The sequence below is a fragment of the Balaenoptera acutorostrata genome, chromosome 12 (assembly GCF_949987535.1).
Source record: "Balaenoptera acutorostrata chromosome 12, mBalAcu1.1, whole genome shotgun sequence".
NCBI lineage: Eukaryota > Metazoa > Chordata > Mammalia > Artiodactyla > Balaenopteridae > Balaenoptera > Balaenoptera acutorostrata.
The window spans coordinates 87,963,154-87,977,490 of record NC_080075.1 but is presented as its reverse complement, the minus strand read 5'-3'; the positions used below and the strand labels follow the sequence as shown (position 1 = coordinate 87,977,490).

The window sequence follows — 14,337 nt, the reverse complement described above, 5'->3', positions numbered from 1 at the left end:
TCTGAGGTCAACCCTCCACTTCCGCCTCTCCTGGCCCTGCACAGTCACCGATGTGCTTTATGTCACTATAGTTTTGTCTTTGGTAGACTTTCATATAATTTTGAAAACAAAACGGAATCATACGGCATGTAGCCTTTTGTGTCTGGCTTTATATATATATATGTGTGTGTGTGTGTGTGTGTGTGTATATATATATACATATTTATTTATTTTATTTTTGGCTGCATTGGGTCTTAGTTGTGGGATCTTCGTTGCGGCACGCAGGCTCTCTAGTTGTGGCGCACGGGCTCCAGGGCGCGTGGGCTCTGTAGTTGGTGGCACGTGGGCTCTCTCATTGAGGCGTGCCAGCTCAGTAGTTGCGGCGCACGGGCTTAGTTGCCCCGCGGCATGTGGGATCTTAGTTCTCTGACCAGGGATCGAACCCGCGTCCCCTGCACTGGAAGGCGGATTCTTTACCACTGGACCACCAGGGAAGTCCCTCTCCCTGAGGTTTTGATTTATATTTCTCTGATAATAATGTTCAGCATCTTCTCATGTCCTTATTGGCCATTGTATAACTTCTTTGATCTATATGTGGGTACTTAACACCATGTAAGTTGGTTATCTTTAATGTTTACAATTGTTAAAAAGCTTTCAAAAGCCAAGATTTACACTATAATGTTTGCATCTCCTAGCAGTGTGGTGATATACCTGGAACATTTTGAACTCTTGATGAGAATGGACTGAGGGGGTACAAATTCATTCATTTATTTGTATGCCTGTCGGTAGGGAGCTCGGCAGGTGTTGAGGAAGACTCTCATAAACTGGCGTTGCTCCAATGACGTAGCTCTACAGTGATACTGGTTTTAGTGCCGTTTAGATGAAGGAACTCGTGTGGACCCGGATTCATGGAATGACCATTGCAGGCAGCCTTCCTAATCAACGACACGTTTACAGGTCAGACAGGTTCGCAGAGAAGGCAGGAGGAGAAGAGCTGTTTTAGGGTCCCTGGAGGAGCGATTGTCCTGGCAGCACAATTAATTCATTTAGTCAGTATTTATCGAGTGCTAGCTATGTGCCAAGCATGGCTCTGGGGTGATCAAGGTAGAAAAAAATAGCACAGCAGCACAGGCACCAGGATGTTAAAAGTTGGTGTTTGAGGGGGTGTGTGTGTGTCTGTGTGTGTGTGTGTGTGTGTGTGTGTGTGCGTGCGTGCGTGCGTGCCTGGGCCACCTTTAGTTGAATGTCAGGCAAAGCAGCAGGCAGTCGTGCAAGAAGAAATTAGTGTTCCACCCATGATGCCATGATAATATTGACATGGGTTTAGTGTTACTGTAAGTTTCAGGTGCTTGTTGTCTAACATATTTGAGATAAGGAGGGCAAGAAGATACTAGATGCTGTCAGTGATAGAGAGTTGAAACAAATTTCGTACTATTTCAGAGCTTTTGAATTAGTTTAAATAAAGAATATCTTGGGCTGTTTTTAAAAAATGCTTCTGACCATCTGTTTCTATTTATATGTGCAATTCAGAGTTTTCTCCATCTTGTAACTGAAAGAATACTGAAGTGCAAGTACAGGCCACGGGCATCCACACGGCCGATTTCAAATGAATGAGAACAGCCTCATGGTTTCGTTGATCCCGTTTATAGGGTGTGATGGTATATATTTGAACAATTTGTATTCTAGTAAGATACCTTTTAAATCTCCTCTGTTTAAAAAGCCATCGACCGGGTGAGTGGGACACATCGACCGGGTGAGTGGGACACATCGTGACTGTCCCTTGGCGATTGTCCTGCCCTGCCCAGCCCTGCTTGTTTGACTGTGTCATCTGCCTGCCGGGCCTCCTCCACCTTCTCACAACTGCCACTGTCTCCAGGGTGTGACCGTGTTTACCTTCCGCAGGAAACCTTTCCCTGTTAGCCGGGCTCCGTGTTGTTTGGTGTAGACAGAATGAGTGTGGTTTCATTCCATGTTCATGGAGCGTTTTCAGGTGTCAGGCACTGTGCTGGCTGTGGAGATTCAAAGATGAGGAGTCAGGGGTCCTGTCCTGGAGGAGCTGCTAGGCCTGGCTTTATTCCCTGGGGCTTCGTTTCTGAGCGCTCTCAGTTGCCTCAGGAAATTTTAAGGCTTTGAAAGCAGGGACTGTTTCATACACAGTGGTATGAACCAATCTCACACAACGATGTGAACAGAATAGCTGCTTAGTAAGCATTATGGAATGACTGCAAGTTTTAAAAAAAACTTTCCCCCCAAATGAAAATAGCTTTATTTTCTTGGTTTGTTGTTTCTTGACTTTTTAACAGTTGTTTACCTTGAACAGACTAAAAAAACAGCACATGATGTCAGAAAGAACAACAGGCTAAGATACTGTGAAAGTATTTTTTTTTAAAACACATTTTTTTTTTAAATTTATTATTTATTTATTTATTTTTGGCTGTGTTGGGTCTTCGTTTCTGTGCGAGGGTTTTCTCTAGTTGCGGCAAGCGGGGGCCACTCTTCATTGCGATGCGCGGGCCCCTCACTATCGCGGCCTCTCTTGTTGCGGAGCACAGGCTCCAGACGCGTAGGCTCAGTAGTTGTGGCTCACGGGCCTAGTTGCTCCGCGGCATGTGGGATCTTCCCAGACCAGGGCTTGAACCCGTGTCCCCTGCATTGGCAGGCAGATTCTCAACCACTGCGCCACCAGGGAAGCCCCCGTGAGAGTATTTTTTTTGAATTAAAAAAAAATTACAAAGGTGGCATCTTGGTTTTATCATTACCTCTGTGGCCTTGGAAAAATAACTTCACTTAGTCTCTGCTTTGTTATGATAATATTACCTGTGTTTGAGGATCACCAGCCATAGTATATGTAAAAGCACTTTGTGTTGAAAGTGCTGTACGGATGTGAGACATTTATTATCACTCCCACCGGCAACACGACTGCTGGTATCTCCACGTTGGTGTTTTGACCTTCTGGTAAGTTGTACTGACACACACTTTACATTTCTTCCTATTGTGAGAAGTCCAAGCCAGGGAAATACGAAATTTTTAGTTAAAAATTACCTTTTGCCATTACCAAACATTTGTTTTTACGTTTGGAATAGGACTGATTATTCACAGTGTTAATAGCTAGTCATTAATTGATTCTGTTGAGAGTCTTGGGCAGGATTCTTAGTTACCCTGGAAAATTAATCCGTTACATCACATGTATTTGAATACAATTGTAGTCCCTCCTTGGAAAGATAGCTGAAATGCAAACTGTCTTAAAGGCAGTAGTTTCACAGAATTTTACGTCTGGGACCTCGGAGGAGAAGTGACTCGTCTAGGGCTACAGTATGAGTAGGGGACAGAGCTTGGTGGTGCCTTTTGCCGGCCACCATGCTCACCCCTTGTTTTGCACAATCCATCATTCCAGTCACTGCGATAAGTGTAGACCTTCCCAGATGCCTGGGCTGCGTGGCTTGGACCAGCAGAACATCTGTGTACTCTTGCAGCTTCCTCAGGTTTCTTAAGAAACAGTAAATTTGTATCTCTGCTTTTTTTGAAAGATAGTAAATACTTTGCATATTAGCTTTAAAGCAGATAGCATTCTGGTCTGAGAAACGTAGAAACCATGTCTGGCGTGAGACTGCAGCACTACATGCAGTGTCTGTTTTTAGGACTCAGCATTCGGGGTTCCCCGGGGATTGCAGCACGCAGCGGGCACGTGTCCTGTCAGGGGCGGGGTCTGCCATGTGGCCCCCGGTGCGGGCCGGAGGGGACCTCTCCCCTAGGCGGAGGGAACCAGTCCCCTGCTCTCCCTCTTGTTCTGTTACTGGGGTTTAGAGTTTTCTTTTCTTTGGGTGGAGAACAAAGAGAATAAAACGAATGGTCAAGAGCCCTTCCTTGGGGAGAAACACTCACACCCCCAGATGCTGAAAATAGACAGCCTTTAATGACCCTCAGAAGCCGCGTCAGCCAGCTGAGAGCTGCTCTCGCCTTTGGCTACCCGTCCCACCCTCCGCCGCTGCCCCTCAGCGACAGGGACCTGCCCTGCACGCCCCCTCCCCGCCCCCACGTCCAGCCTCCTCCTGCCGCCTTGCCTGGCCCTGTGGCCTGCTCTTCCTGCCGCGCCGCTCGCTCCCCTGGAATGTCACCCTGTCTCGCTTCTCTGACCGGCCAGCCCCTCATCTCTGTCCATGCCATGGCCTCAGCTCCGCACCTTCTCCCCTGCTTCCTCGATAAGAGGGAGCTGTTTGGGGGTGGGGTCATTCAGAGGGAAGAAGAAAGAGTGAGGCCGTCTGTGCCCCGGCGGCTCCTCCTCTCTGGTCCCCGCTTTGCTCCCAGCTGGGTGCGGTTTGTGGATGCCCAGCCTTCCGACGCCGTGGAAGCAGTCTTCTGTGCGCGTGTTTAGCGGAGGTTTCTTTTCTTTGAATGAACTCTTCTGATCCCCGGCGTGTGAAGTGGCCCTGCCATGTTCCAGGCTGCGGGTGCTGATGCTGAACTTCCCCATACCATCTTCTCGGCTCTCGCACCCCTGAAGCGTTCTGTGCGGCCTGGGTTAAACGGAGCAGGAGTGTGGAGCCCGGTTCTGCAGGGCACGGGAGCGGTGGGCACCTGGTTTAGACCACCTCTAGGCTCCCTGGTGCCGGGAGCCCCATGTACAACGCCAGGGCTCGGGGCAGGCTTGATGCTTTCGCACCTCTGGGCGCCTCCAGCTTCGCTCCCGGCATGTGTGTCTAGTGTACGTCCAGGCTCTGTCCATCTCTCCCCGCAGATGGCCACCCTGGGGAAGAAGCCCACTCAGACCAAGGCTGTGGATGCAGGGTCCTGGGGGGCAGGGTATCCGCAGTGCGGTCTGGGGGTTGGCGTGGGCTCCCGGTAGGTGCACCCCCTTGGCCCCCGTTGTTCTCACCGTGTGTGGACAGGGCGTGGCCGCAGGAGAGCTGCAGCAGGACGCTCCAGGGTAGCCGCCAGGTCCAGCGGCAGCCCTGGGTCTGTGCCAGTCGGTGACCAGCCACGCTACTGCCTGCTGTGCTGTGCTGCGCAGGCTGCCGGGGCGGCAGGAGGGGAAGGGTCCTCAGGTCGACGCGGATGCTCTCCAGCTGCTGGGCAGTGCTCACCCGCGTGGTGTAATCTTCACAGTCGCCATATCGAGTAGATGTGATCGCCCCATTCTAGGGATGTGGAAGCTGAGGCCCAGGAATGGAGTCATTCGTGTGTGGAGATGCGGGAATTAAAGCCCAGCTCTGTGTGCTCAGCCATGGTCTCTACTCCAGCGGTGCTCTCACAATAAGCCGGGGTCACGAGGATGAAGTGGGGTGCAGCGTGCGTGGTCTGGGGCAGGCAGATGCCTGGGTGGTTCCCATGCGCACCTGGCCTCCCCAGTTTATCTTTCTCTCCTCCCATTACTGCATTACTTGAATTGCAGAAAAATAAAAGGTTAGTTCCTAGACATGCAGCCTTGGGGATCGGCGGGGCGCGTGGATGGAGGGCAGGCACGGAGACTCTGGGGGTAAAGCAGGAGGGGCACCGAGGGATCCAGGTAGCACGTTGGCCTTGTTTGCATTTTCACCTCCTTCTTTCAGAAACCTCCCTCTGCTGTGTTTAGAGGGTGGCTTTGTGTGTGGCAGGCAGCTTTGGGGCCTCAACAAGCCTGCTGGTTCCTTCTTCCCTCTGGTCTCCCTTCCTCATTCTGGGTTTCCCTCCTCCCTACTTTCCACTCCATCACAGGGCAGGGCGCCAGGTTTGGGGATGGGAAGCAGGAACCAAGAAGTGGAAGACCAACACACGGCAGGCTATCGTCGTCTTATCTAATCTTCCTCTTGAGGAGCCCAGGAGTAGATTGTGTAACCCGGGCGAATGCAGATGGTGGCAAATCCGCCACCTGCCTTCATGCACTACCCACCCCCTCGGCCCTTGGGAAGATTCTGAAACCCCAGACTGGTTACACAGGTAGTCTGGGCAGGTGTGCCCATGCGCCTGGATGAGCTTAGTGGAAAGGGGCTTAAAGGAAGCACAGGGAGTCGGGTGTAAGGGGGGTGATTTTCCTGAACGTTAGGAAAGGCGGCTGCAGAAGCCCACTGAGCTCCCCGGCTCCCCTCCGGCCTCTGGAAGCCAGGCTGTTAGCAAACGGGGTGGGGGGCACAGTTCGGGAAGCTTGCCCCTTAGCTTGGGGGAGCTCTCCTAGCCTTTCTTTAGTTCAAAGCCAAATAAATGACCTTGGGCAAGTCACCTAAAGTCTGAGTCAGTTTCTTCTACTTTAAATTAGGGGAACTGATGATTTCACAGGGTGTTGTAAATATTGCCCAAGATAAGGGATGTTAAAGTGCTTTGTGGAATTTAAATGGATGTATGATACTTGGGACTGCAGATGCCTATTTATTTATTTATTTATTTATTTTTAAAATTTATTTATTTGGCTGTGTTGGGTCTTTGTTTCTGTGTGAGGGCTTCCTCTAGCTGCAGCAAGCAGGGGCCACTCTTCATTGCGGTGCGCGGGCCTCTCACTGTCGTGGCCTCTCTTGTTACGGAGCACAGGCTCCAGACGCGCAGGCTCAGCAGTTGTGGCTCAAGGGCCTAGCTGCTCCGCGGCATGTGGGATCTTCCCAGACCAGGGCTCGAACCCGTGTCCCCTGCATTGGCAGGCAGATTCTCAACCACTGCGCCACCAGGGAAGCCCCAGATGCCTTTTTAGACTCCCATCTCCTGCTGTCTTTGTAACTAAAAGGTGTTTCTCTCAAATGCTGATGACCTTATCTGAGTAACACTGTGTCTGTTCATTCCCTGGATGCACCTGTAGAGCTTCAGGCATCGTCCAACCCTACGGTCACCTTCACAGTGCGGCCCTTTGTGAGCAGAGGGTGGGCAGAGCTTGGTGTGGCCCCTGCAGGTGTGAGAGCGGCAAGCCCGCCTAGAGGCCTTGCTTTGTGAGTGGGCTTCCTGATGCCTGGGGGTCTGTGCGGGGCGGGGACAGACTGATACCAGGTGCCCACCACCCCCTTGCACTTCAGACCTGGGATTCCACACTCCTCTCCCTAAATGTTAAAGCTGATGTGGCCCAGGGCACCCTGTGCTACCACTAGCCGTGTGGCCCTGCCTTTGTCGTGATACCCATTTAGAGAGTCAGAAACACACCAGGAAAAGTTTTGGAGAATTTAAAGTGATGGAAAAAAACGGCTGCATGTGGAAGTGAAAGGCTGGCAAGAGCTACAAAAGTGTTTTTTTCTGAGTTATTTCCGCTTGTTATCATAACGATTATCAGACCTGAAAATATTTATCCTACTGATTGGGACAGTACTGGGGTGACGGTGTTTCTGAGCAGCTACCTTACTTGGTCATAAGTGTGGTGTAGCTTTAGACCCTCTGAGAACCGGAAGACACTGACAATGGCTACTGATTATTGAGTGCCTACAATATGCCAGATCCTGTATATGTTGATGACCTTATCCTAGGAGGCAGATATTATTATTCCCAATTTATAGATGAAGAAACCGAGTCAGGGAGGTGAAGTAATTTTCTGAGACTGTGCTGCTAGTAAGTGGAGCCTGGCTGAGAACCACATCTGTCCAATTCTAAAGCCAGTGATTTTTAACTTCTGCACTATTCTCCAACAGGACAGCACTGAGGGGCCAGAACTAAGATCCCATTCTGTTAGGTTCTTTTCTTTCTGGTGTCTTCCTGTAGGTGACATCGTGGACTTAGAGATGTGGGTGTTAGGAGGGGATTAGGAGATTGAATGGAACGATGGGTTTTCCCATTTTCATTGCATGTGTTGCTTAAAGTCTCTGGACACAGTTACGAGGTGCATTTTTTGAAAGAATATATAAGACACAAATGTGGCAGCCAGTTGACCGCAGAAAGGCCCCCGTCGAGGGCCCAGTGGGAATGGTGGGGCTCAGTGTGCTAGATGGGGTGAGGGTAGGGACATTGCCCACAGAGTGGATGTGGTTGACGGAAGTCTCACTTCGCTCTCCTTGTCTGCGTGTGGGGCTTGGAAAAAAAACGGCCATCTCCAGTCTTCTCTCCCTGGTTTATGTTACCAAAGTGGAGTTCATGTGGCTTGATCCTCGTTTCCTGGGGAAATCAGCCTGGCTTGTGATTACGTTGTCCTCTGGGACTGGGACAGATGTGGAAGGCTGGCCTCGCTCTCAGCTGAAGGTCGCCTTCCCAGCCTCTTCTGCATCACCAGGCCTGCGGTGCCGGATCTGGTGCAGCACCCGCACCGCCTCCCTCCCACTTCCTGCCAGGGGTGTGTTAGCACCTTCTGGGATAAGGTCCATTCTGTTTGTGATTAGTCTCCTGAGGTCGCCCGTTTCCTGCTTGCATCCGAGCTCTCTTGTCAGCCCCAGGGAGCAGAGCACTATGGGAGGGTCGGGGCACCCAGGCCAGGCCCTCCCCCTGCCCCTCGTCTCCCTGGGAACAGGGCACCAGGGCCGGGGAGACTGGGGGTGCCTTTCTTTGCTTCTGGTGGGTTGTAGCCGTTTTGCCAAAATTTGCCTTTCCCTTTTCAGCTCCCCCAGATCTCCCAGTAGCTTTTTCCCCCCAATAAAAATCAGGATGTGAAGCATTTTTATAAAGCTGGCGTTCACATCATCTGTTTCCGTTTCTCTACATTAGTGATCTAGCGGGGGCTGTGTTGGGGGCTGACCTCTCCAGGGAGAGGGTCCGTGGGGTGCCTGTGGGTACTTGGTTCTTCAGCTTTACTGACCTCAGGGCTCTCCTTTGTTAACATGGGCATTTGTACATAGTCTGCGTTCTCTCTGCGCTCCACGTTTTCACGTAGTGTGACCCAGTGGGCATCAGTGATACTAACAGCTGTCTAGACTTGAATCGTAGGGGTGCACTATAGTTTGTGTGGTCATTCTCCTAGGTTAGGCATTTGGGGCTCTTTCCCATTTTTTCTCAGCAACATCTACATCCTTAAACATAAACATAATCTACATCCCTAAACATAATCTAATTTTGTCTATTTTTATTTTTAAAAATTAATTAATTTATTTATTTTTGGCTGCATTGGGTCTCCGTTGCTGCGCGCGGGCTTTCTCTAGTTGCGGCGAGCGGGGGCTACTCTTCGTTGAGGTGCGCAGGCTTCTCATTGCGGTGGCTTCTCCTGTTGCGGAGCACAGGCTCTAGGTGCGTGGGCTTCAGTAGTTGTGACTCACGGGCTTAGTTGCTCTGTGGTATGTGGGATCTTCCCGGACCAAGGATGGAACCCTTGTCCCCTGCTTTGGCAGGCAGATTCTTAACCACTGCACCACCAGGGAAGTCCCATAATTTTGTCTATTTTTTAAAAAAAACTTTATGGTATTATAGTGCACGTTTACCTTTGCAACTTGCTTCTTTAATATTTTTGTGAAGTTTCATTTGTGTTCTGGGTGGGTAAAGATTGTTCATCTCCATTGCTATGTAGCATTCTGTTATGTGAATACACAACAGTTCATCTATTTTCCCATTGACAGGCATTTGGGTTTGTCCAGTTTTCATCTACTTGGAAGCGTGTCATGAACATCCTTGTATGTATCTTCTGGGGCAAACATTCACATACTATGAGTAACTTCAATATTATTAGGTAATACCAAAGTGTGTCCGTGTTTGTCCTTAGGCACACGTTTCGCACAGCTGTGATCTAGCTTGGCTATTTATTTGATCTTAATTCTTCATGACACCTGCTGTTCTCCGGGCCTCTGCTTTATTCCCAGGAGGAGGTCGATCCATTATTGCTCTCACTTTAAACCGAGCCTGCAGGCCACAGTGCATTTCTGCGCTTCCCAAAAGTGGTCTGGAAATATTTGACACTGTCGTTAACATTCTCTGTTACTTCAAAAGTTAAGTCAAATGTGCGCTGAGGCAAAGCCACCATCTAAATATCTGTATGACTCTTTCTTGGTAAAGCTGTCCTTGGGGCACAGGTCTGGGCATTGTTTTGTTTTGTTATTTGGTTTTCTGTCCTTCAGATATGTCATTTCTTCTCCAGTTGGCCTTTCATGAAAGGAACGAGGGGAGAGGAGATGGGACAGGCATGGGTCATGGCCCAAATGGGGAGGCCTGTGGTCTGCTGTCCTCTTGTCCCCTCTGGGGCAGAATCTCTGGGTTCCAAGAATAAGCCAGGCCCTTCCCACCCTTGCTGGCTCAAATTGTGACCTTAGGGTGCTGGGGACCAAGCTGGCCCTGTGTTGTCGCCTCTAGTTCAGGGCAGGAGCAGCAGGGCCGGCTGACGGTGCAGGAGAGACGTTTGTGTGGATCCTCAGGTCAAGGGTCAGCAGACTTTGTCTGCAAAGGGCCAGATAGTAAATATTTTAGGTTTTGTGGGCCTGAAATATTTAGGATTTTCAGGCCTAGAGGCAAAATTGAGGCAAAATTATGTACATCCTTACATAATAAGAGAGAAAAGAAATTTCCACAAAAACTTTTTTTTAATGAAAATTAAAATATAATAATAATGACAGTAATGGAGTGTAATTTTTTTGGTAATGCAGGTCTACTAAGAAGAGTGGAATTTTTTTTTTAATATCTTTATTGGAGTATAATTGCTTTACAATATTGTGTTAGTTTCTGCTGTAAAACAAAGTGAATCAGCCATATGCATACGTATATCCCCATATCCCCTCCCTCCCCTCTAGGTGGTCGCAAAGCACGGAGCTGATCTCCCTGTGCTATGCAGCTGCTTCCCACTAGCTATCTATTTTACATTTGGTAGTGTATAGATGTCAATGTTACTCTCTCACTTCGTCCCAGCTTACCCTTCCCCCTCCCTGTGTCCTCAAGTCCATTCTCTACGTCTGAGTCTTTATTCCTGTCCTGCCCCTAGGTTCTTCAGAACCATTTTTTTCTTTTTTTGGATTCCATATATATGTGTTAGCATACGGTATTTGTTTTTCTCTTTCTGACTTACTTCACTCTATGTGACAGACTCTAGGTCCATAGAAGAGTGGAATTCTTTCTGGGGGGATAACATTTCTCTCTCTCTTTTCATTCTTTATGTGTTTATTTGAAGTATAGTCGATGTACGAACCTTTCTCTTAATTGGTTGTTCAGAGTTAGTATTCTCCATCACCCCATCATCACATGGATTGGAAATGTTCATCTGTACAGATCCTTAGTGCATGGCTGCATGAAAACAGGCCGAGGGACAGAAGTGCCGTGTGGACCCTAGATGCTCAAGATTCATCTCAGACAGACTGCAGTTCTGGCCCCGTGGGCCAGCATCAGGACGTAGGTGCCTCCGTGCCAGATGGAGGTCCCTGTAGGGCCCTGGGAGCAAAGACTAAGGCGGCCCTCCAAAGGGAGACAGGCGTGTCGCACGGGGGGAAGAGGGAACGGACCCCCTAGGTGCTACCAGCGCTTTACGGGGTATCCCTGGGGGCTGGCACACAGAGGGACGCAGGTACAGAGGAGAAGCATAAAGCGGGGTGTGCTTAGAAACAGTACATGGGACGTGGCCGGAGCGCTTGAGAAAGGTAGCGAGGCTGAGGAGCTGGCTAATAAATTTCATTACATTTTAATTTTACTCTAAATTTTACTCTAAATATTCCTCTGTGGCCAGTGGCTACCATCCTGGACAGCACGGGTCTGAAAAGGAAAAGTGTGAGCGTCCCCCCAGGCAGGCCGTCCTTTCCCACGCTGCACAGGATCCCAGACCAGCCGTGGACTTGGAGGAGAGCTGCTTCCATGAATAAATAAGAACCGTGGCTATTAATATAACAGTTGAGGGGATCAAAAGAGATGCTTTTAAAGTGGTTGAAGACAGTTGTTTATTTTCCTCTGAAATATCTGTGACACATCCCTACAGCCTTGTTTATGTGATGAATTTACTCTCTGAAATTTGCTTTGTAAACTAAAGGTCAGCTGTGGTCTAGCTCCTCAGAATTAATGAGGGTTTTGGCCAGACTTAGGCTTTTGCATAGTTCCTACTTAGGGCCGTATTGTCTATTAGATTTTTGCTTGTTTACAGTCGTTACACACAAATTCTGGTTGTAGTTGCAGCTTTTTTTTTCCTTCTCCTAAGCTTTCTGGTTATAGTTGCAGCTTTTTTTCCTTCTCCTAAGTTTAGGTAGATTTTGGAGAGGGCAGGGTGTGGGTGAGTGCATGTTCTGGTTGGAAGTCTCAGCCTGATTGGTAGAAACTTTTGGTTCCTTGAGACTCTCAAGTTTTATTATTTTTGTTCTAAAATTCCCATGCTGTTTTTATATATAATTGACAGAGACTTTTTCCAGCGTTCAGTCTTAATCATTTTAACTTCTCCTGACCAAGTTCAACCTTAATTATCTGTAAATATGCACTGTAATGCACTGTGTGTTTTTGAGTGGCGAGGTAATTGCTTTTCCCTCTTGTAATTTTAATTAAAAATCACCTCTACCACCCACCTCACCTGTACTTCTCAGCTCCTCATAATAGGCTAGAAAAGCAACAGTTAGTGTTCATCTCCTCTTTCCTGAGTTCAGGAAACAGTGCGTGCCTTTAATGACAAGGGTACAGTTTCCGTCTGGTGGCATTTTTACAAGGCTTCCTGCAGTGAATGATCAGGGAGGGGTGTTCCCACAGTGTAACCTGGGAGGGAATTTCAGAGTTCAGCTGTGTGATAAAGGGCATTTCCTCTGCCTCGGCCTTCCACACTGAGGCATCTGACTACCCCCAGTTCCCATTTCTCTCAGCACAACTGAGCCAGACCCCTGTGGACAGAAGATTACTGTCATCTGTGAGAAGGCCGGCAGCTGGAGTACTAAAACCTGGTTGAGAGTGGCAGAGTAGATCTTGGAGGCCACTCCCTGACTTTTCCAGCATGTCTGCTGCCCTGCGTCGAGCTTCCGTCTGTGGGTCCCGGCCGGGCCCTCACCTCTGGGTAGCCTTACCCTGAATCCACTTCCTGCCTGCCCCGTTGTTCTCACTGGGGCCTGCATGACCCTCACCTCCCCGCTGCTAAGAGTAAGAAGCTTTCAGTGGCTGCCCCTTGTTTCTGGGCTCAGCAGAGACAACCGTTGTCTGGATTGGGGTCCTGCCGGTCTTGCTAGTCTCATGGTCATTTTCTGAGCTGCGTTTTGAGTCCTGTTCTCTGCCAGGCTCTCTGCTGGGTGCTGAGGATACAGTGGCGAACAGGTGTGTGCCTTTAGAGGAGAACGTTAGGAAGTGTGTCTGTTTGATTACGCGGGGGACGGGCCCCGGCAGGCCGGCACACCCGCAGGGCTCGCTGGTTCACAGGGAGAACTGAGGGTTGGTGGAAGCAGAGGTGGTCCAGGTTAACTCGCTTCACCGCAGAAGGCTGGTGTCCAGCAGGCAGTGAGGGCAGAGGCGGCTCGGGGGCTTCAGGTGGATGGGGCATGTGACAAGGTGGTGGCTTTTAGGGACCACGTGCTCCACCTTCATTCCCACCACACTGAGCACTGGTCCCACGGAGGCAACCCCAGAGGGGCCTCCACATGGCGCTCCTGTGGCTGCTCTCTGAAGCTGTGGTCTAAGCTCAAGCATGTTTTAATGAATACGTTCTCTGTATTTTAGGCTTTGGACGTGGACCGGATGGTTCTTTACAAAATGAAGAAATCCGTGAAAGCAATAAACATCTCCGGGCTGGGTGAGTATGCATCCTTTCCTGGGGGTTTCTTTGTGGAAAATTTTGTATTTGCAGTCCTGATATCATAATGTTAATCAACCATTAATGAATAATCAACCAATCTCCTTTTCCTGGGCATACAAACTAGAGAGGTGAGTTGGGATGTGTAATTTTTAGGAGCACGGGTGCTTCCGGTTCTCTGAAGTGCAGCTGAGGCTCGCGTGATGGCCCTGCATGGACCAGCTTTGTCAGGCTGGCTAAGAAGGGTGGACTCATTTCTGCCTCTGTTCTTTGGTTTGTGCTATTAATTATGCCAGATGCCCTTTCCATTTCTCTCTTATCCGATTCTTGCCTTTCTTGTCTGGGAAGAAAATTAATAAGTATAAAAACATGATCAACTACTCAAAGTAATATTTGATCTAGACTTATATAAATAGGTTAAAAACAAAAAACACTGCAACTTCTGACCCAAAGATGACGGGCTGCACGTGTGTGGCAGGTCTGCTCCCTGCACAAAATGTTACTAATGATAGAAAGTACTTTTTAAAAGTCATTAAGTGACTATAAAGTTTCACTCAGAAATGAGGAAGTGGCAGCCTTAGGGGACTAGTGGTGGTGAGGAGTCTTGGAGAGACTGGAGCAGGGCTTGCAGATAGAAGGCTGCCTGGTGGGAGACACGCCCCTGCTGAGGGTGGCAGGTACACCGGGGGCTGCCTGTGGAGGGCGGCCTGGGAGGAGGAGGGGCCCAGGCGCTGGATAGCTCTACGTTGTCCCCTTCACCCTCGTGGTGTCTCCCTTCAGTGAGAGTAGTAATCGGAGCAGGACTGGGAACGCCCCAGGTGGCTGTGATGTCA

The 14,337-nt window shown here is 49.4% G+C and overlaps 1 protein-coding gene across 8 annotated transcripts in view; it reads left to right on the top strand.

Moving 5' to 3' along the window:
- The window catches only part of ASAP2 (ArfGAP with SH3 domain, ankyrin repeat and PH domain 2), a 161,237-nt gene that overhangs the window by 42,559 nt on the left and 104,341 nt on the right, over positions 1-14,337 (top strand). For all 8 annotated transcript variants that reach the window (XM_057558091.1, XM_057558090.1, XM_057558088.1 and 5 more), the window contains exon 2: positions 13,432-13,504. In XM_057558091.1, coding sequence (XP_057414074.1) covers positions 13,432-13,504 — 73 coding nt within the window. The remainder of the gene's footprint in view (positions 1-13,431; positions 13,505-14,337) is intronic.